Raw genomic sequence first — 20662 nt, 5'->3', positions numbered from 1 at the left:
CAATAAAGAAAACGATAGTTGAAAAATGCTATGAACTCGGCTTCAGATAATAATTTATTTATTTTCGAGCCACTGCTATCGAGGCTAGACACTCCGTCTCGGCGAAGTGAGTTTGGCGAACGCACTCGCCGGCAAGTGCGCTTTGCAGCGAGTGTCACTAAACGTTCCCGTGTGACAGCGTGCAAATGGCACTAGTGGCGAAGTGCACTTCCCCAAAGTGCACTTAAGTTGCCTCGTGTGACAGGGGTATAACCATGTAACAAAAAATAGTGCTGTTCTGAAGGCTACAAAAACTGGTCAATTTCCTTCAGTTTTATTTTTAGTTAATATTTTTATTTCAGAGAGGGAGAGAGGCTGCACATTTATCAGCTGTTCTATGCTTGTATACAGGGTTTGTTGCACTCGTCACCAAAGGCATGGCCACTCAAACACAGGGCTAAAAGTAGCTGCTCTCTCACCTCGTCTCACTTGAGGGCGTGCTGGCAGAGCTTCCAGCAGATGCCGGTGTACGTAGCATTGCTGTAAGACTGTGGATCTTGTCACCAAGATTGGAGTAGCGTGTCTCAACTGCACTCAGCTTGTTGGAGATCCCCTCTAGCCTTTGCAGAACCTCGGCCTGAAGCTCTGCCAGTTGTGTCTGTCGAAGATATGGTAGGAAGAACTGTTTTACCATGGACCACATTGATCTATACATCGTCGTGTGCACTCGAGTGTTCCAGAAATTTTAATACTGCATTGAACAGTTGCAAGAGAACCAAAATTTCAAACAGGGCTGATTGCCACCTTTTGCAAATGGAATCTTAGAAGCACTCGCCATGCATGACTTTAGGAGTGCTTTCCATCAGCACTGCCCTTCAGAACACCAACACAGCATCAAAGCACATGACACTAATGCCAACCCATCTTCCTAAAAGATCCATAGCATCAGATGAAGAAACCCAACATACCCTTATGCAGCCACTGCCTTGACCGTGCATTTCATCTTACACACTAAGTTTCAGTTCAAATAATTCATTCCATGATTGAATGCAATGGGAATATTAAGAATAAATTAACAGCCAGAATTAGTGACCTAATTTTCATAGTTCATGAAGCTTTCTGCAACTTTTCCGTGTTTGCTTGTCAAGAAGTCCTCTGAATTTAAAATTCACCCCTTTCAAAAACTGCATAATGTTTTGTTTCTGCCAGCAAGGATATTAGAAGCTGGTGAGAAATACCTGTGAAGTAATGTTTTAGAAATAGCGATGGCTGAAATACACGATGACTTTTTTGGATGTGGTAAGAAAATCTAAGGCTCAGTAGTTGTTTATTTACAAAATTGTGCTGTCTTGCAGGGCTCTCTGTGCTAAATCTCAAACAGATGGCTTTTTCCAGTAAATGCTTCACTTTACTCCAATTCAGTTTCCGTATGGAGAAATAAATATCTGTGAAGGTTCGCAACAGTAAACTTTATCTTTGGCCTGTTGCAAAGTGCTATTGACTTAAATGTGCTAAGCTGAAACACTCCAAGCAGCACTACTCAAGTGACTGCCCATGTAAGTTCACCGGGACTTTTATTTTCCATTTCCTTTCCAATCAAAGGTTGGCCCGAGCGCATGGCACATCTGTAAGTTTTGTCAGGAGGTGGAGGAAATCGGCCCTTTGCCACATTGGTCATCGGCCATAACATGCTGAATACGCCTGTTTTCATCCTTTTGTACATTCCAGCTTGCTAGCCATCCAGCTTCCATGCATTTGGGTATGCAAACCTTGCAGTCTTCGCCCAAAGGTAACCTTTCACCCAAAGGTAACCTTCCCCTAATGACTGTAGAATTTGTGTGCCCACAGAATCTGCACCATTCATACCTATGGTGCTGGCTAGGTCAAAGTTACGCACTGGGATCATCTAAATCTAATATGCTCCAAAGTGCCAAGTAGGTTGACCAAAGACAAGCATAGTTCTCAAATGTGTCATATCCTTAGTTTAAGTGAACATGGCCTGCCAAACTTTGTTAGTCCTCCGACATAACTTTTAAGGTCCCTACAGGTAAGGTAGAGACTTATGAAATGCAGCACTGATGACAAATAATTGGCACAGAGTATTTACTGCATGCTGCATTGCAACACACTAGCCTCTCACAGTACTGTTCAAGCTACTGTGCCAGCTTTCACGCACACAGGTTAGTGATTTTGTTTTCCTTCGTTATTGCAAAACCAGATTCCTGGATGTGTTGTCCATTACTACTAACAAGACGCTGCTACTAGCTTCTTCACTGCACATAGCTGTGAATAAATGTTGTGCCAATTACACTGGATTGTAATGGCTATGGTGAACATATTGGAATTCCAAACATCATGACTTATCTAGGTATGGGACTTTCCAGAGGGCTTTATGACATATCAGGTAGTGTCATATACAGAGCTCGGAACTATTAACAACTGATGCAAGAGAGCACTCTTCTTCAAGCTTGCAAACTCAATACATTCACAACCTGAAATTTTAAATAATCAAAAATAAACAAAACAACAATGCAAGGTACACTACTGTACCTATGAATACTTAGATAAGCACATACTTGATACAGTAGGTTCAGTCTGAGACAAACATGAAGGCAGCTTAGAAGGCTGTATCACAAGAGTTGGCAAAACAAGTGTCTTTGGACCTCTAGGAAACAGAATAAACATCCTCAAAGCATACACATTATCAGACAGTACTAATGTTACATTTGTTACTTTTCGCTTTCATAGACTATCGAGGTCCAGGACCTTCGCTGAAAGATCTAAAACAGAAAGTTGAAAATGTCATGCTAGCACTCCTTTCACAGAAGTAGTTGTGTGACAAGGTTGGTTCAGATTCATGAACAGTACCATATGAATTGCACCTCTCAGCAAAAGCTGCCCACAAGGGTCCCCATTGTGCTATCAGAGAAGCCAAAAGACCCACTGCCAAGTCATCTTGCGCGGAGGTGCTGCCAGACAAGCTGTTCTCCTCATCAGGAGGCAGACCAGCCATCTTGGCCAGCAGAAACTGGCCACCTCCAACAGGCACTAGTCGCAGTGGTGGGCTGTCAGCCTGCTCCGCCATCTGGTCCACCAGTACCAGTCCTGGCAGGCTGTCCCCTGCTGTCAAGGTAGCCCCAACACAAAACTTAAACTCAAGATGGATTCATTTACCCATTTATACCTTTAGTCTTATCTTAACATTGGCTACTGCCTTGACCTTACATAATTTGGGGACAGAGCAGCCAGGCAACTTACAACATACATGTATTGACGTAGCAAGAGACAGCAGGCTACAATCAAGTGTCATTTTACACAGACCTTTCGGACATCTATCATACGCACAGGCAAGAAACAAAATGCTGAGTTTTGCGCATTACCTAGACTGCCCACATAGGGCAAATACTTAGTGCCTGTTAATAATAAATGTTTATAATGTCGGCAATTCTTAATTTTTATGCGTTAAAACAGGATGCTACTGTTTGCCTACCCCATGCGCAGGAAAACCTGCCAACATGAATCGATTTCATTCCCAAAATTAAAGTCTGGGGTCTCCCAAGCAAAACCCTGTCACTCAAAGACAGCTACACACTCTAGATTGCATAAAAAAATTTAAAGCTTTACAAGGCAACACGGAGATATCCACAAAAGGAACCAAAACATAAAAAATAGAGCATGCTTTTTAAAGCTAACACAAAACAAATATGAGTTTAGTAGATTGCAGGTTCTCTGAATCCTAAACATAATGGATGCATATTTTGTGATGGTTGATATTTCGTTACCGGAAAATATGCAGTTACAATGCAACACTGGTTGTTTTTCTTTAAGTTTCATCGTCACAATGCTCTTCTCTCTAAACATATTAAATAAGCGGTAAAGGTAAGAGAACAAGGATAATAAGGTCGTGTCCAAAACCAGTTACCACAGCGTATGATTAAACATACGAGTTAGTGCTAAAAAAAATACTGAAAGGTTTATACTGAAGTGAGTACACAAATATGGGACAGGAAGTACAACTAATCACTTAAGTTTAAAGTTAAGTCAGAATATATATGAATATTGGCCCAGAGAACACATAGACTTTTTATTTTTAGATATTATTAATATTATTTTCTTTAGATATTCCAAAAAAAAAAAACAAGACTTAAAGAGGAGTAATATTTACAAACTCCCACTCCCTCACAGCTCACAACCGGCCCTGAGCATTATTCACCTATGTTTTAGTGCAAGTGATTCACTACATTAAATGCTATTAATATGATCTCAAATCACTTCACATTCTCCAGCATATACATGTCCACTGCAACATGGAAGGTAATCCCCTATTACTGCAGTCAATTAAGATTAGGCCATTGGCCTAATCTTAATTGGAGTGTAATTAAAATTTCCAATTTTAATTACACTTCATAGATCTCTACCATCCCCAACTGCGCTTCCTTTCTCTTGACACCCATTGTGTAACCCTCAAACTGCGGCTATCTGCCCTGTACATTACACATGGCCAGCTCAAACACATTCAGTCCTCTTAATGTCCACACCACTGTCGCTTAGCATTACACCTAGGACTTTTTGGTCCATCAGTCACTGTGTAGTCCTCAAAATCTTAAGGTTTCTTCCTCACTTGTCAGTACTGGAGGAATGCAATGACTGCTTTTTTTTACATGTTAATAATAGTGGAGAGCTGCCACCACGACTTGGTAATGCTTCCCACAAGCACACCAACCCTTTTTTACCATTCCTAAATATACTCTTTGCACCAATTCTACAGGCTGACTGCCAACCATGAATTCTGCTTGGGCCACCATGGTGGTACAGTGGTTACGGTGCTCAGTTGCTGACCTGAAGGTCGCAGGTTCGATCCCGGCTACAGCAGCCGCACTTTGATGGAGGCAAAATGCTAGAGGTCTGTGTACTGTGTGATGTCAGTGCACATTAAAGAACCCCAGGCGGTAAAAATTTCCAGAACCCTCCACTATAGCATGCCTCATTATCATATCGTGGTTTTGGCATGTGAAACCCCAGAAATAATTACGAATTCTGCTTCTCTTGCCAGACTACTTCAGTACTCTCATGTCACTCACTGAGAAAAATTTCTTCAAAAAACACTGCGATCAATTAATCTTCCCAGTTTGAACTCGTAAAAGACTGCAAAGATATTGAGCAACAAGTGCATCTGCTAACACAAAATTTAGCACCTTCAACAGTCCCACTAATGACCATTCAAGGTGCAACTCTTCGTTGCAGTGCAAATTCAACAATTTTATTACAGCATGTAGCAATAAATGTTGTCCGCAGACATGCAACTCTGAACTAAAGACCAAATAAGAGAAAGGGCTAATAGAGATTTTACAATTTGCATATAAGACTTGTTTGGTTTGACGTCAGCACTGAAGGCTCAACACATCATCACAACCATGAATTGTCGCTTTCAAGTATATGGCCAAGATTCTCTTAACGCTTCCTGAAAACAATTCAAAGTGCTTGCAGCTTTGCAAGTACTTTAGAGTGTTTTAATGAAAAAGTTACACGTGAGTCACGCACGTCTCGCACACTGCAAAAAGCAAGGTAGAAGTCATGATCACCATTCACTGTGAGTTGAAATGATGAAGGTATGTCGTCCGCCATCCTCCTAGAAAGAAAAATAGACGTCGTTTGATTGTCGTGAATACCAAACACGGTTACAAGAATTGGTGGTGCAATTAACTTGTTGCGTTTACTTCATCCGCGAACACATCCGAGCGATAAGTGTCCAGAAAGGACGCATGGACTTTTTAAGATATTGCGTAGCTCATGTTTCCACAGACATGGACATATATATTTGCACGCGGTAGTACTCAATTCTTTTCTCTTTCATTTTTGAGCAGAGGAACTTGCAGACGCTGTGTACACAAGTATCATAAAGTGGCACGCATTTATGCAAAATAAATGCGAGAAGCGCGCAGCTTTTAATTTCATACAGCTCTACATTCCACTTTGGCGAAAGTCAGACCTAGATGGCAACAGCAACAGCTAAGGAGTTCACAAATACTAGAAATGGAGAGAGACTGAGTACATCCAGTTTTATTGTGCATCTACCGCGCCGTTCAGTTCACAGGATGATAAAAAAGAATAACTGCCGGAACGGTGGGCGGCATAGCCATCGAAAGTTTTATCAGGGTACATTTTCTCAACCTCGAAAAAGCAGCACGAGAAGATGGGCCGTGAAGGTGGGTTTGATAAGCTCAGCGACAACGGTAACAAAAGTGCATTGTAACGTAAGTATTAACAGTGTCTTTTTCTACAAAAGTGGTACTGCGCTTGTGAGGGTGCCTACATTTATAGCCAATCCTGTGCAGAGTGAATACGAAGACACCGGGCGCCAATACAAACGAAGGGCAGCAGCAGCAGACGAGCCGTCTCCAATAAGTAGTTCAAACAGTAAGTGCGCCCAGGCGTGTGGGTTAACGTGAGGCCGAGGCCTAAAATGAATCACCATGATCGTGTTGACACGACAGCAAAAGGCACGTAAATCAAATTTACTTCGAAGCAGCAAACACTTGCACCGAAAGCGGCACAAGCAGAAACGAATGGTGAGCGCCCCGCAAAATCTCAAACGAAATCACGTACCTTCTCGATATCGCGATAATGGCGTCTCTTCTCGGCAAATTCGAGACGAGTGAATATGACGTCATAGTGCCCAATTTTACGTATTCAATAAATATGCTTTAGAAGAGTAAAACGCTAAACTTTAGATTTTCTGAATTAGAGCTGGTAGCTTTTGGTATGCCAAATTATACTTTTCTATAAACCCTGAACGCATATCGAAACCGAAACTGTACGACTAGAGCGGACCTTTAAACTGCAGGGTTGCAGTTGAGAACGTGGAGACGTGTGCACGATTCCATACATTTTTTTTTTACACTTCATAACAATGCATTCTTGACTTTTACAATGTTGGTATCATCTACCACCAAATGCATCAGGGAATTCAAGGCAGGAAGTTACATTTTTAATTGACATAATGATTTCGAGCTCAATGCTCGATCATGTACAGCCTTCGAAGCCATGAAACTCAAATTCTATATATTTTCCCCAATTCATGCTGAGTCACCTTAAATGTTGCGCATTTGTTGTGATAAATATAATTATTTTTAGCTTTTTTTTTGATAGCTCTAACTAAAAGATAATAGGTATGTGAAGATCGAGTCGACACAAAACTGGGGAGTTTCACTGAGCAGGTCAATCATCACACAAGAATGCCACCACAATATGAGGGAATTAGAGCATTATCACAAAATAATAAATTTTACAACAACCCCCTCGCCCTACCAATTAGGATGGTGTTTGGCTGCCTTTGACCCCCTGTGTGCATGACTGTGGTTTCCACCCCTTCAAAACAATATGTGGTTCTACAGCATAAAGTTCTGTTCCTTCAACAGTCACAACGCTGTATGGGCATCTTATGAATATGCCATTCCTTTCTTCTGTTACTGTCAATGTGTATGCTGTGCAAGATAGAATTACAGTTCTGTTGTTTCTAACCTACTGTCAGACAACTAGACCTGCAGTTCTCAATGGCATGGTATACGTGCATCAAATGATATATAATCCTTCCTTTTTTTTTTTTACCCAACTCCACAGATCCAGCACATGGCAATTTTTCTTATAAAAAAATTAGTTGCTATTATTCACTAATTGAATGTTGTTTCACTTTAATGTTCCATCCAAATTAAACACTTAGCTTTTTGAACACGTCAGGCAACAGAGGCATATTTTTATGTTTCTTGCTGAAACACTTGATTATATGATCACTTGATCACATGATGAAACATTGGGAGAAAGGCTGGGAAAAAGAACCACCACAGGCTCGGTCTGTTCCTCAGCTGAAAGATGGCCATACAATATGGCATTTGAATTGTTGAACATATGAAAACTGCCTTGAGCTTTTCTCACCACACCAAATTCAATTTTGAAGAGCATTAGTCAGCAACTTAAAAACACTGGGCCTAATGCCATCCAAGCAGTAATAGACTTCATAGTTTATCTTTCTTTAGAAAGAATTTAAATAGAGGGAAATTGGGTGACGGCATTCAAGGAGCCAACATGGAAATCATGGGTAGTACATAAATTTCCTAAACTTTGTACTTTAGATCCAAGCATCATAGATTGACCATCCCCCCAAAATTTTTAAATGCGAAGCATTTCTTAGCGAACCTTTGGCACTTTGAGCGTTTCTATCTACGTATCTCTCAATCTATCTATCTATCTAGCCGCCTACGTCTGCGTGCTCTCATGATCGCCTCCCTAACTTGGTGTCATGAGCGTCGGCAGGATTTTGTCTTGGGGGGTGCAAGCCTGTGTTGCATCGCGGCTGGGAGAGGAGGAGAGCGCTGGTGTAGCTTGGGTGGGGGCAAGTGCTGGTGTGGCTTGAGGGGGGCAAGTGCCCCTTTTGCACCCCCCTGTCGACGCCCATGCTTGGTGTAGACCAAAATTGGCATGAGAGGGTAAGAGGATTTGACGAATAAGACTGTCAGGTCATGACATGAATAACGTGAAAATCCTGTCGCGTACATCGTCAAACCCTTTCCTCCAGACACGTGCGGCGCATACCTGTTTACCACGGGCCGCGGTGTACGGGTATGAGCCACAGGTGATTGGCAGTTTATATCTACCCAGGAACGGCGAGAACAGACATTGGTGATTTAAATGCGAGAGTGCTAAGAAAAACCAACATCGGCAGCATTGACCAGACGAATGGAATGAATAGAAATTAGGATCCCAGCAGGAATCAAACCCAAGCATTCTGCGTGGCAAGCAGGTATTCTACCACGAAGCCAAGCCAGGTCTATAAACTAGTTTGGAAAAACTGCCTATGCAGGCGTAATGTCGGTGCAACGTCAACTGTGGTTGTGGTGCTCGCTATCTAATTTTACAAGAAAGCAATAAACACTACATATGCACTCCTACGATACAGGCGTCATATCAGATTAACGTCTGTAGTTCCAGTGTTGGCTCCGCTTTTATAGCAGTCTAATAAACATTATATTTGTATTCATATGATTCAGCAAGCTATATTGAAGCACTGCTTGACCCCGGAGGAATGCATTAACGAAAGTTACGTATGATATTCACATGATTGCACCATAAAGTGCACTTAGTTTCGATAATACTGATGTATGTACTCAAACGTGAGGGCTGACGCTGCGTCGCACCATAAGTTACCCTTTAAACGCCAGTGTTGTCGACGTGCCTGGCAAGGCCACGGTGTGCACACAGCTACTACACTTACAAAAACACGTCGATCCACCTCGTAACGCTTGGCTCAAAGCCATAAAATACAGCACAGAAGTACTCGCTGACTGCTTCGCATGAAACCGATTCTCACAACGCGTGGGATCTGCCGAATTTTTTTGGTACAAATGCTACAATTTGCAATGTTTTGTCATGTGTACGAATGTTTATTGCACTAATGTGTTATGAAAAATTTAACTGCTTGGAAATTCTGACAGGCAAGTATAATAAACGATGGCCCAAAAACATGAGAAGCCGCAAGCATGAAGATTAGATAAATGCACATACTGCGCAATGTTCCCATATGTTAACTGAATGATTACACCACGAGTTTCCTTAAGTAACCTATTAGAAAACTTTCCTCGCACATGCTAGGTTCATTGCAAATAAGGATTTTGCAATATCAATTGGTATTTTAGGGGCATCGAATGTGTCTCATGCATTTTGTCTGTGCCCTAGCCATTACCACTTTTGTAAGAGTGGTGTAAATATATATTTATCTATGCATGCCAATAAAAACGTCAATAAAACATTTTATTCAGTTTTAGTACACAACAAATATCCTCTTCTGGGAGACAGCAATAGTTTTAGACACAACAAGAATAACACGTTAAAATAAACACTTGTTAATGACTGTAATACACAAACTTCTTACTCTCTTCTGAAAAAAAAAAAAAACATTGAATTGCAGGCATAGGTGTAGAGTTTTCATTTTCTTCCGGAAAGGGGGGGGGGGAGGCGACACGCTCTGCCACCTTTCTCTTTCCACACACACACACAGATTACACACACACACACACACACACACACACACACACACACACACACACACACACACACACACACGTCATTGGTATGTGACCTTTAGTCATCCCTAATTCACAGGCCGATAAATTCAACACCCTGTGCAACAAGTCGGCGCTGCTCTTTCCCTTAGTTGAGGCAGGTAGTGATGGAAAGGGACGGAGGGTAGGAAGCCAATTGCTGAGCAGCCGGGCAGTAGAATTGGGAATGTGATATAATATTTTTGGAGAGTCCAAACTCCAAATTCAAAATTTTAACAAAACTTTAATCTCGTTTGCCGGCACCAAAATCTCATTATGAAGCGCTCTAGTGGGAGACTACAGATTTATTTTTACCCCCTGGAGGTTACTTGTTTTGCGAAGGAAGTATAGCGCACATGAGTAGCGCATGATCCAGAGGGCTAACCGCTCTCTTCCCAAGAGGCTTTTGTTTTAAAGCAGTGTCCCTTTGTGTTTGTTGGGATTTGTGATGCTGCTATTTGGCTTCTTGGGTGTCTTTTATCATTGTGCTTCGTTTAATTTGTTAAAACATGCACCAGCCAGGAAAGAGAAAGAGTGGGGTAATGCTGGCATAGGAAGCTTTCATTATAGGAGTAAAATCAATTTAAGATGGAAAAACATAATTCTCATATGGTAGCGAATACCACTCGGTACCACTGCACCTTGTGCGAAGCTGGTGTTACGAATTTTTCGGCCAAAAGTTGTTTTCTGGATATGCATTCATGTCACTGTTTGGTGACACAACGGGTATTAAAACCCGTCACTGACCAACCGACAATGCGTACCATGGTCTTTTCTCAGCACTTCTATGGGCAGGATCGAATGGGCACCCACTTGCAGATATCCAAGAAATTAAATTACACTTTTTTCCTTGGCGAGCAAGTCTGTGCGAAACTATTCACTGACTAAATGTGTCAGGGATGCTTTCTATTCTCAGAAGCACATTTGTTTTCTAAGAACCAAAAGATGTTGCTACGTGATTTAAGACTTTTTTTTAGTCTGTCATAGCTGTAGTCTGTCATAGCATAGTCTGTCATAGCTGTAGTGGGGACTTGTTCATCCAGACAACATATTTGGCACATATATATCCATTTGAGGGGCATTTTCCACTAAATGTTTGACCTGTCACTGGTGCAAGATCCAAATTTTAAAAGCCTGAAAGGAAAAAAGTGGGAATAAAAAGCCCCTGTGAAACAGCTGCCAGACAGGACGGCCAACAGTCTAATGTCGATGGGCACAAACCCAAGCCCATGTTCTTAATTAACAAATCCCGGTCGGGGACTTGTTATTGAAGCCCATTGAAGCCATCAGCGCACCAGCCCCACTGCCCCCCCCTCCCCGCTTTGTAGTTAACGCTTATGATTGCAGCGACATATACAAACATTAGCAAGAGACTAACACTAGAAATCAGCAAAAAGACATATCTCTACAATCAATTCACAGAATAATCAGTGATGCACATTCTATGGCAGAATATAGTAACACTAGGAAATTTCTTCCTGTATTGTTACAGAAAAGGTCCACACACTATTACAAAAATATGGCACTGGAAGACTACATTCCTATGGTCACACCGATCTATATAGATATGACCGATGGGGTTTGTGTGTCTCAAAACCAGTTTGGCAAGAACTTCATTCATTTGCCCATCCAGGATTGCTCAATTGCTCCTGAACACGAGCACACAAGCTAGCTGCATTCTGCTCTCATCACTAAGCAACCATTGCAGCTGAGTATCAAACCCACAACTTCTTCATCAGCAGAACTGCTCAGAAAATGGACCATTTCAGCAAGTCTGGCAATGCATTCTTTCGATATTTTTACAATCTAATTCTCCACGACATAAAACCATTTTTAAATATATGTACAGCCTTTTAAAGATTGAAATAATGTTGCCTGTGGTCCATTTTCAGGACCCTTATTCTATCGAATTGGTGAGGATCATGATGATGATGATGGCCTTAAAACAGAAATAAAAAAGGAGGAAGGAGAAGGAACTAGAGAGCTAAGAGCCCCCCTGCAATGTTTACTGCAGGCATCAGTTCATCAGCGCAGTGCACCGCACTACCACCAGTATGTCTCTAGGTCACCTCAACCACTTCAAAACATCGCAATCCTTTTCTGCCCTGAAACCCAGTACCACAGTGTAAGATAGAAAAAGTGGCATGCTGCTCTCCTGGAGCAATGGGTGTGCAGAGTAAATGCTTGCGGTCCGCGTGCCTTTTGACAAATTGCAACAGCGCACTGCAGGCCATGGTTTCGTCACCCTCTCGTTGATTGTCGCCAGTGCTGCGTCATTGGGTGTAGCATTTTCGATTGTTCAGCACACGTGTCTTCTAATAATGGAAAGAAAGTGCTTTGTACCACGTTGCTAACACCAGCTACAGGTTATGCCAGCAAAACTTTTCGCTATTTGCGGCCCCAAAAGACGAAGCTCGCTTGTAACTTTGGAAGCACTTCATTCTAAGGAAGGATTGGATCCTTCAAGCATCAGATCACATCTGCGAGAGACATTTCGAGCCCTGTTTTGTCTCAAAGACCTGTACTGCTGAGTACAATGGCAACGTTCTTGGAAGTACTGCCCATCTAGCATGTTTGGCTGGCAACGCAGTGGTAAAGCAACGATCTTTCCCGATTGTCCAGCACACCTCTCCAAACAAACCAAACATTGGAAGAGACCAGCGGTCAGGCAGCCTGCTTCCACTCCTAGGCAAAAGCGCATTCATCGCAATTATAGGGCTAAGAGTGCTCAAGAGGCAGATGATCTGAATGACAGTGACCGTGATTGCCTACGTTATTTGTTAGGTGAAAACTCTGATGGTGCTCCCCTTGAGGATGATGCTCCAGAAGTCATTCAGTCAGACTTGGTAACAAGTTTTCAGTGACTTGTTTGAGCTCCCAGAACTCGCAGTTCTGTCCAATATCATGGGGCTATCACAGGCAGGACACAGATGGATCCCGAAATGTTGCTTTTACCGAGATGCAGGGGAGCACAAGCTCACGTTTGCATGGAATGACCACAAGCACCATCAGTGCACCATCAGCGCTGCAGAAAGAAGTCACTTGGTCACAACAAAGGTTGTTGACACTGACCAGAACATGCAGGTGTCTGTAGTTCTGCTAGGAAGGCGCATACTCATGGAAGAGTTTCACTTCAAGGATGACATTAACACAATCGAAAATGTCAAGATGTTTCTGCAGAGCTTGCACGAGATGCCCATCTGTGGCAGAGGGCCAAAGACACGTTTGTCCACTGGCGCATCTCGAGAGTGCATCTGCTGATGTGTGCGATCAGTGGCGACACAAAAGGCGCTCCCTTCTAGCCCATATAAACAACAGCACGTGTAAGTGATGCTCAAGTCTGTATGACACACTTGAAATCCGTAGAAGAAGGTGACAGAGAGCAAAAATAGAACCAGATCAACCATACGTTTTTGCTTCTCATCTGTACCAAATAGCGACAGCATGCTTGCTTTCCATAGAGCAAAGAATGTGCTGAAAAGGTCTAAGAAACACCTGGTGAAGCATGTGAACGTTCTTAGTGAAGTGCTGAAGCTGGACCAAGTAAAGATGTCTACTGAAGTGCTCAACGAAAAACTGGAGGAACTGAAGCTGCCTTCATCTTAGGTGGAATGTGTCTCAGGAATGTGTCTTGGCTACAAGATGCCGACGCAAAAGGAACAGATTGTACACTTGAGCACTGGATTTTGATATGCCTGCTTTTGCATATTCGAAGCCCATCTGGTTACTAATTGCTGAGAGACAATGAGATCTTCCCGCAGCCTTGTGTGGCCATGGTATGAAAGTACTTGTCAACGATTCGGATCAAATGTAGATTTGACTCTTATTTCTTTGAGGCCTTCAAGAAGAAGATAGCCAGAAAGTCTAGCTCCGAGTGTCACGGCATCTTGGTGTTGGATGAAATTCAAGTAAGGAAAGAGATGAGAGTAAATGCTAAGACAATGACGTATGCAGGGTTTGCGGACTTTGCTGAAGCGGCAAGCTCTTCGAATGAACTTACAGATCACACACTGGTGTTCACATTTCATGCCTTCGGTGATAGCTACTCCCAGCCAGTCGCGGTCTTCACAAGCAAGGGACTGACAAGAGGGACAGTGTACAGCTAGTAATGAAAGCTACCCTGTTACTCGAGAATGCAGGAGTGTTCGTTGACGCCATTGTGGGTTATGGAGCCATAACTAACAGAGCCATGTGGAAGCAGTTCTCTGTAAGTGAATCACAAACATATACAAAACACTAATGTTTTTACCGTTTGGACAATAAGCACAGTGTTTATATAAGCACAGTGCACACAGCTGCCGAGGGCTTGCATGTGACAATCCTGTCTGCAACTGAACTTTCGAAACATCTTCTGGGACCTGTGGTTTTAAGTAGAGCTGTGCGAATAGCAAAATTTTGGGTGTGAAGTGAATTCGAATAATAAAGATTGAGTGCGAATCGAATTGAATAATTTCGAATAATTTTCGAATATTTCTCAAACATTTTTCGAATAATTCGAAGTGAAATTACAGAAAAAGTTGCAGAGAATCCCTAAGTATGTTCTTGTGAGATCGCAACATGAAAGTGTTTTTTTTCGCTAGGTTGCTGAAGCGCTGGTGGGGTCATATTTCATAGTTGTCTTTCTTATCAAGAGTGAGGCAATGTAGAGGCCGAATTGTATTTATGTACATGATTTGGTGCAACCAAAGTGTTGCCGACAACACTTTACACATGATAGGCAGAGATGCCATTTCCTCAGCCTCTCCTCCTCTTTCAACTGCTGTGGAAGGCCAATTGATGTGGCGGACAAGGGTGTGCTCCCTTCAAGTCTGGAGTTTCAAATCTGCCTCGTAGACGTCGATATATAAGAACATCTGAAATTTTGGATGCTAAAAAGCTTCGGCGTCCGATTTTTCGGACTTCCTGCCGAAATTTCAGGTCCAAAACAGCATTAATTGAGTCCCCAACTCTGCCACATCTTTCATCTCCATATTGGAACCAGCGTTTTCGTGAGTTAATACATTTGCGACCGTAGCGGAGCTTGAAAGGCAGCTTTGCCGCAATACGGGGGTGTGATGAGGTGAAGCATATTGAAAATCTAGGGACCACTTCCAAACGGACGTTGACTGTCTCTTGCCTAAGTTCGACCGTAACGGAGCTTGAAAGGCAGCTTTGCCGCAATACGGGGGTGTGATGAGGTGAAGCATATTGAAAATCTAGGGACCACTTCCAAACGGACGTTGACTGTCTCTTGGCTAAGTTCGACCGTAACGGAGCTTGAAAGGCAGCTTTGCCGCAATACGAGAGTGTAATGAGGTGAAGCATATTAAAAATCTGAAGGGGTCACTTTTAACCAGACGTTGACTGCATTTGTCTTTGGGAAGTTCGAATAGTTCGAATAGTAAAATTTCAGTGCGAATCGAATCGAATAGCAAACACTATTCGAAAAATATTCGAAATTTCGAATATTCGCACACCCCTAGTTTTAAGTATGTGCTAACCGGGAAGTTTAATCAAGATGTCCTCAAAAGGTTTTTTTGGAATAATTCACCAGGCAGGTGGTCAGAATGAGCATCTGTTGATGCCAACCTTCTTTCAGCTATACAGCATGCTGTCCACATCTAACCTACTTAGGCCACCCAAATTTAGAAAGTGCCAGGTCCAGAACGTAAATGAATCTCCCTTTTGGACTCTCGGATTTTACATCAGCATTCCAAGATGATTCTGACCAGGAAACTAAACTTCCGGAGCTGAAGGGAAATCTTAATAATATAATGAAAACTGCTGGGTTTTATGCGCCAAAACCAAGATATGATTGTGAGCATAGCTCGGCACACTCACTCATGAGTGCACTCACTCACACTCACTCACACTCATTTGAACGTTGTGAGTGTGAGTATGAGTGAGTGCTCATGAGTGTGAGTGGACGTGAGTGTGAACGTGAGTGAGCACTCATGAGTGTGAGTAGGCGTGAGTGTGAACGTGAGTGAGTACTCATGAGTGTGAGTAGATGTGAGTGTGAACGTGAGTGAGCACTCATGAGGGTGAGTAGGCGTGAGTATGAACGTGAGTGAGTACTCATGAGTGTGAGTAGTTGTGAGTATGAACGTGAGTGAGTGCTCATGAGTGTGAGTGGACGTGAGTGTGAACGTGAGTGAGCATTCATGAAGGTGAGTTGGCGTGAGTGTGAACGTGAGTGAGCACTCATGAGTGTGAGTAGTCGTGAGTATGAACGTGAGTGAGTGCTCATGAGTGTGAGGGGACGTGAGTGTGAACGTGAGTGAGCATTCATGAGGGTGAGTTGGCGTGAGTGTGAACGTGAGTGAGCACTCATGAGTGTGAGTAGATGTGAGTATGAACATGAGTGAGGACTCATGAGTATGAGTGGACGTGAGTGTGAGTGGACGTGAGTGTGAACGTGAGTGAGCACTCATGAGGGTGAGTAGGTATGAGTATGAACGTGAGTGAGTGCTCATGAGTGTGAGTGGACGTGAGTGAGTACTCATGAGTGCGAGTAGGAATGAGTATGAACGTGAGTGAGTGCTCATGAGTGTGAGTGGACGTGAGTGTTAACGTCAGTGAGCGCTCATGAGGGTGAGTAGGCGTGAGTATGTACGTGAGTGAGTGCTCATGAGTGTGAGTAGTCGTGAGTTTGAACGTGAGTGAGCACTCATTAGTGTGAGTAGGTATGAACATGAGTGAGTACTCATGAGAGTGAGTAGTCATGAGTATGAACGTGAGTGAGTGCTCATGAGTGTGAGTAGGCGTATGAAAGTGAGTACTCGTGAGCGTGAGTGGACGTGAACGTGAGTAAGCACTCATGAGTGTGAGTAGGCGTGAGTGTGAACGTGAGTGAGTACTCATGAGTGTGAGTAGACGTATGAACGGGAGTGAGTACCAATGAGTGCGAGTAGTGTGAGTAGGCGTGAGTATGAGCGTGAGTGAGTACTCTTGAGTGTGAGTAGAAGGGAGCTGTATGTGAGTAAGTATTGACGAGAGTGAGTGGACCTGAGAATGAACGTGAGTATCGACTGTATATTGCCATGAGTATAACGTGAGTGATTACCGATGACTGTGAGTAGACGTGAACGTGGGTGAGCTCTCATGAAAGTGAATAGACGTGAGTATGAATGTGAGTATCGACGAAGGTAAGAGGACGCGACTATGAACGTGAGTGACTACAGATGAGTGTGAGTTCGCGTGAGTATAACAGTGACTGAGTGCTCGTGAGCGTGAGTAGACCTATGAACGTGAGTGAGTACCAGTGAGTGCGAGTAGGCGATAGTGAACGTGAGTGAGTACTGATTTGTGTGAGTAGGCATAGTATGAACGTGAGTGGGTACTCATGAGTGTGAGTAGAAGTGAGTACGAACGTAAGTGAGCCCCGATGAGTGTGAATATAAAAAAGTATGCAAGTGGGTGAGCACTAATGAGGGTGAGAGGAGTGAGTATGAAAGTGAGCGTGTACCTAAATGTGCGAGTAGAGGGAATATGAAAGTGAGAGCCGATGAATGAGATTAGACGAGAGTATGAATATGAGTGATTACCGATGTGTGTGAGTATACGCGAGTGTGAACATGAGTTCTGGGAGAGTGATAATTGAGTGCGAACACGACCTGTGAGCGTGAGTAGATATGGATATAAGTGCGAATGTATGACTGTGAGTATGACTGTAATTGAGTATGACTGTATCAACATGAGTTAGCGCCATTAGTGGGAGTAGACCTTATTATGGACGTATCGGTTAGTGTGGGTAGGTAAATAAAACTGAGTGATTGAGGAACCATGGTGTGTGCCTTTGAGCGGTAGTCGGCATGACTTTGAATGTAAGTACTCAGGAGTGGGGGTTGAGGTTAGTATGAAGGTAAGTTAAAAGCACCAAGGAATGTGTGTCAGGGGTCGGCAAAGTTTATGGCACACACTCACTCGTTCACTCAAAAAATATGCCGCTTCTTATGGGCTCACTTGATCTCAATCTCGCTAAAACACTATTCAGCCAAGCTCACTCACATTCAGGCTAAAGAGAGGTTTCCTCAGCCGGATTCACGTGGACTTAGAAGCATCAGATTTTTCTCCAAGTCAACGCACGCGGACTCCACCCTAACAATATTGAAAACTGCCAGGCTCGCTGGGACTCAGCGTCACCAGTTCGTCCCAGACGGTCTCACTCAACGACTACAAAAAAGATCAACGACCATAGCTCGGCACACTACCTCATGAGTGCACTCACTCACACTCACTCACACTCATTTGAACGTTGTGAGTGTGAGTATGAGTGAGTACTCATGAGTGTGAGTGGACGTGAGTGTGAACGTGAGTGAGCACTCATGAGTGTGAGTAGGCGTGAGTATGAACGTGAGTGAGTGTCTATGAGTGTGAGTCGGCGTGAGTATGAACGTGAGTGAATGCTTATAAGTGTGAGTGGGCGTGAGTATGAACGTGAGTGAGTGCCTGTGAGTGTGAGTAGGCGTGAGTATGAACGTGAGTGAGTGTCTATGAGTGTGAGTCGGCGTGAGTATGGACGTGAGTGAATGCTTATGAGTGTGAGTGGGCGTGAGTATGAACGTGAGTGAGAGCCTATGAGTGTGAGTAAGCGTGAGTATGAACGTGAGTGAGTGTCGATGAGTGTGAGTAGGCGTGAGTATGAACGTGAGTGAGAGCCTATGAGTGTGAAGGCGTGAGTATGAACATGAGTGAATGTTTATGAGTGTGAGTAGGCGTGAGTACGAACGTGAGTGAATGCTTATGAGTGTGAGTGGGCGTGAGTATGAACGTGAGTTAGTGCCTATGAGTGTGAGTAGGCGTGAGTATGAACGTGAGTGACTGTCTATGAGTGTGAGTCGACGTGAGTATGGACGTGAGTGAATGCTTATGAGTGTGAGTGGGCGTGAGTATGAACGTGAGTGAATGCTTATGAGTGTGAGTAAGCGTGAGTATGGACGTGAGTGAGTGTCGATGAGTGTGAGTAGGCGTGAGCATGAACGTGAGTGAGAGCCTATGAGTGTGAGTAGGCGTGAGTATGAACGTGAGTGACTGTTTATGAGTGTGAGTAGGCGTGAGTACGAACGTGAGTGAATGCTTATGAGTGTGAGTGGGCGTGAGTATGAACGTGAGTGAGTGCCTATGAGTGTGAGTAGGCGTGAGTATGAACGTGAGTGAGTGCCTATGAGTGTGAGTAGGCGTGAGTATGAACGTGAGTGAGTGCGAAGGCTGAAAATATTGGGGTGAGTGAGTGTGAGTGAGTATTCTCTTACAGTGCCGACCTATGATTGTGAGACACACCATAGTGGGAGACTCTGGATTAATTTAGACCACCTGGTATTCTTTAACGTGCGCCTAAATCTAAGCACACGGGTGTTCTTTGCGCCCATCCATCGCAATGCGGCTGCCATGGCTGGAAGCCGAACCCACAACCTTGAGCTTAGCAGCGCTATACCTTATGTACTAAGCTACCATGGCGGGTCTGAAGTGAAATCTTTATGACCTGGTTGACGCAGAAGTGGAGTGTGATGACGTGTTTGATCACGTGTACGCATGTGTACCCATCTGGAAGACTGTATTGTATATAATGTTACCAGGTTTTTGTGTAGGGAGTTTCTGAGGCACACAATTTGTTGTCTTGCCGATGCCATTCTCAGAAAAGCCCGAATCTTGCCTTAGTAAACTGCAAAATGCATGGAATAACTTGGAGGACGCTTGAGCTTCACCTTGAAGAGTAGAACGCAATAGCGTGATCGCACCTGATTCGCACTGTCTTCTCATTCACTTGCCAGGCTTTGCTTCTTGGTGGACACCTCAACCGTGCCACGAAGAAAGGACTGTCTCTGCGCGTAACACTGACCGTTTTAAACTCTCCTAGAGTGCCTACTGCAAGCACAGTTACAAAGTGCCCACTACACCACAATCCATCATTTTGTGAATCAGCTTAGTAACCACTACGCATCCATAAGGAAATACATGCAGCTGCACACTTTCTTGATCCTGTTGCTGATGATGATTAATCATGCCTGAGCGCTTTGCAATGGCTGGGCCTTTAAGCCACCCACTCGTTGCACAATACACACAGTGTAACGCCTGATGTCATTCTACCCTTCTACTTGCAATATTGCAAGATGCCTGTACAGGGTTTTTTCCCCAAGCAGTTCCAAGCACTAGCATGGCTCTGTGGTCTTAGAACACCTGACTGCCACGCAGAAGGCCTCAGTTCAATTCCCACTTGAACCCATGACATTTATTTATTTATTTCCATCGCCATTTTTTGCTCACAGAAAATGCCCTGTTTTTCACTCACAACCAATGCGAACACTGCCGACATCGGAATTTCTATGACACAGGCTCTTTAACACTGTCACATTAAAACTGCTACACCCCACTACCAATGAATTTAATCTCATTTGAGCCACAGAAACTTGCTTTCAGAAGCACTCTGAAAGCAAGTTTGCTTACAAGTGAACTCTGAATGAGATCATGGATAACTTTTATTTCTTGTTCCCCTGTGCCACCCATATAAAATTTATATTACAGCAGAGATCTTGTGTTACTATATCTAGAGACCCTAGCTTTCCGCGATTTCACAGAAGACAGCAGAAATAACATTTCTTTGTGGAAAT

The 20662-nt window shown here is 43.4% G+C and overlaps 1 protein-coding gene and 1 pseudogene across 4 annotated transcripts in view; one reads left to right on the top strand and one right to left on the bottom strand.

Moving 5' to 3' along the window:
* Nucleotides 1-6766, bottom strand: part of LOC119374398 (protein BANP) — a 33936-nt gene extending 27170 nt beyond the window's left edge. Inside the window, exons 1-4 of one of the 4 annotated variants that reach the window (XM_037644496.2) lie at nt 6586-6766; nt 5562-5608; nt 2924-3099; nt 459-637 (exon numbers count right to left, since the gene is read on the bottom strand). In XM_037644496.2, coding sequence (XP_037500424.1) covers nt 459-637; nt 2924-3099; nt 5562-5608; nt 6586-6650 — 467 coding nt within the window. In that variant the 5' untranslated portion in view covers nt 6651-6766. Of the gene's footprint in view, nt 1-458; nt 638-2923; nt 3103-5561; nt 5609-6292; nt 6559-6585 lie in introns of those variants that run through there. The other 3 variants (XM_037644488.2, XM_037644508.2, XM_037644503.2) reach the window with 3 other exon arrangements.
* A 5628-nt stretch (nt 6767-12394) lies between these two features.
* On the top strand, nt 12395-13551 carry LOC125757207 (uncharacterized; annotated as a pseudogene).
* Nucleotides 13552-20662: the final 7111 nt, after the last annotated feature.

This window comes from Rhipicephalus sanguineus, chromosome 1 (assembly GCF_013339695.2).
Source record: "Rhipicephalus sanguineus isolate Rsan-2018 chromosome 1, BIME_Rsan_1.4, whole genome shotgun sequence".
Lineage (NCBI taxonomy): Eukaryota > Metazoa > Arthropoda > Arachnida > Ixodida > Ixodidae > Rhipicephalus > Rhipicephalus sanguineus.
Note: the sequence above shows the minus strand (reverse complement) of the source record. Positions and strands in the feature narration are given on the sequence as shown.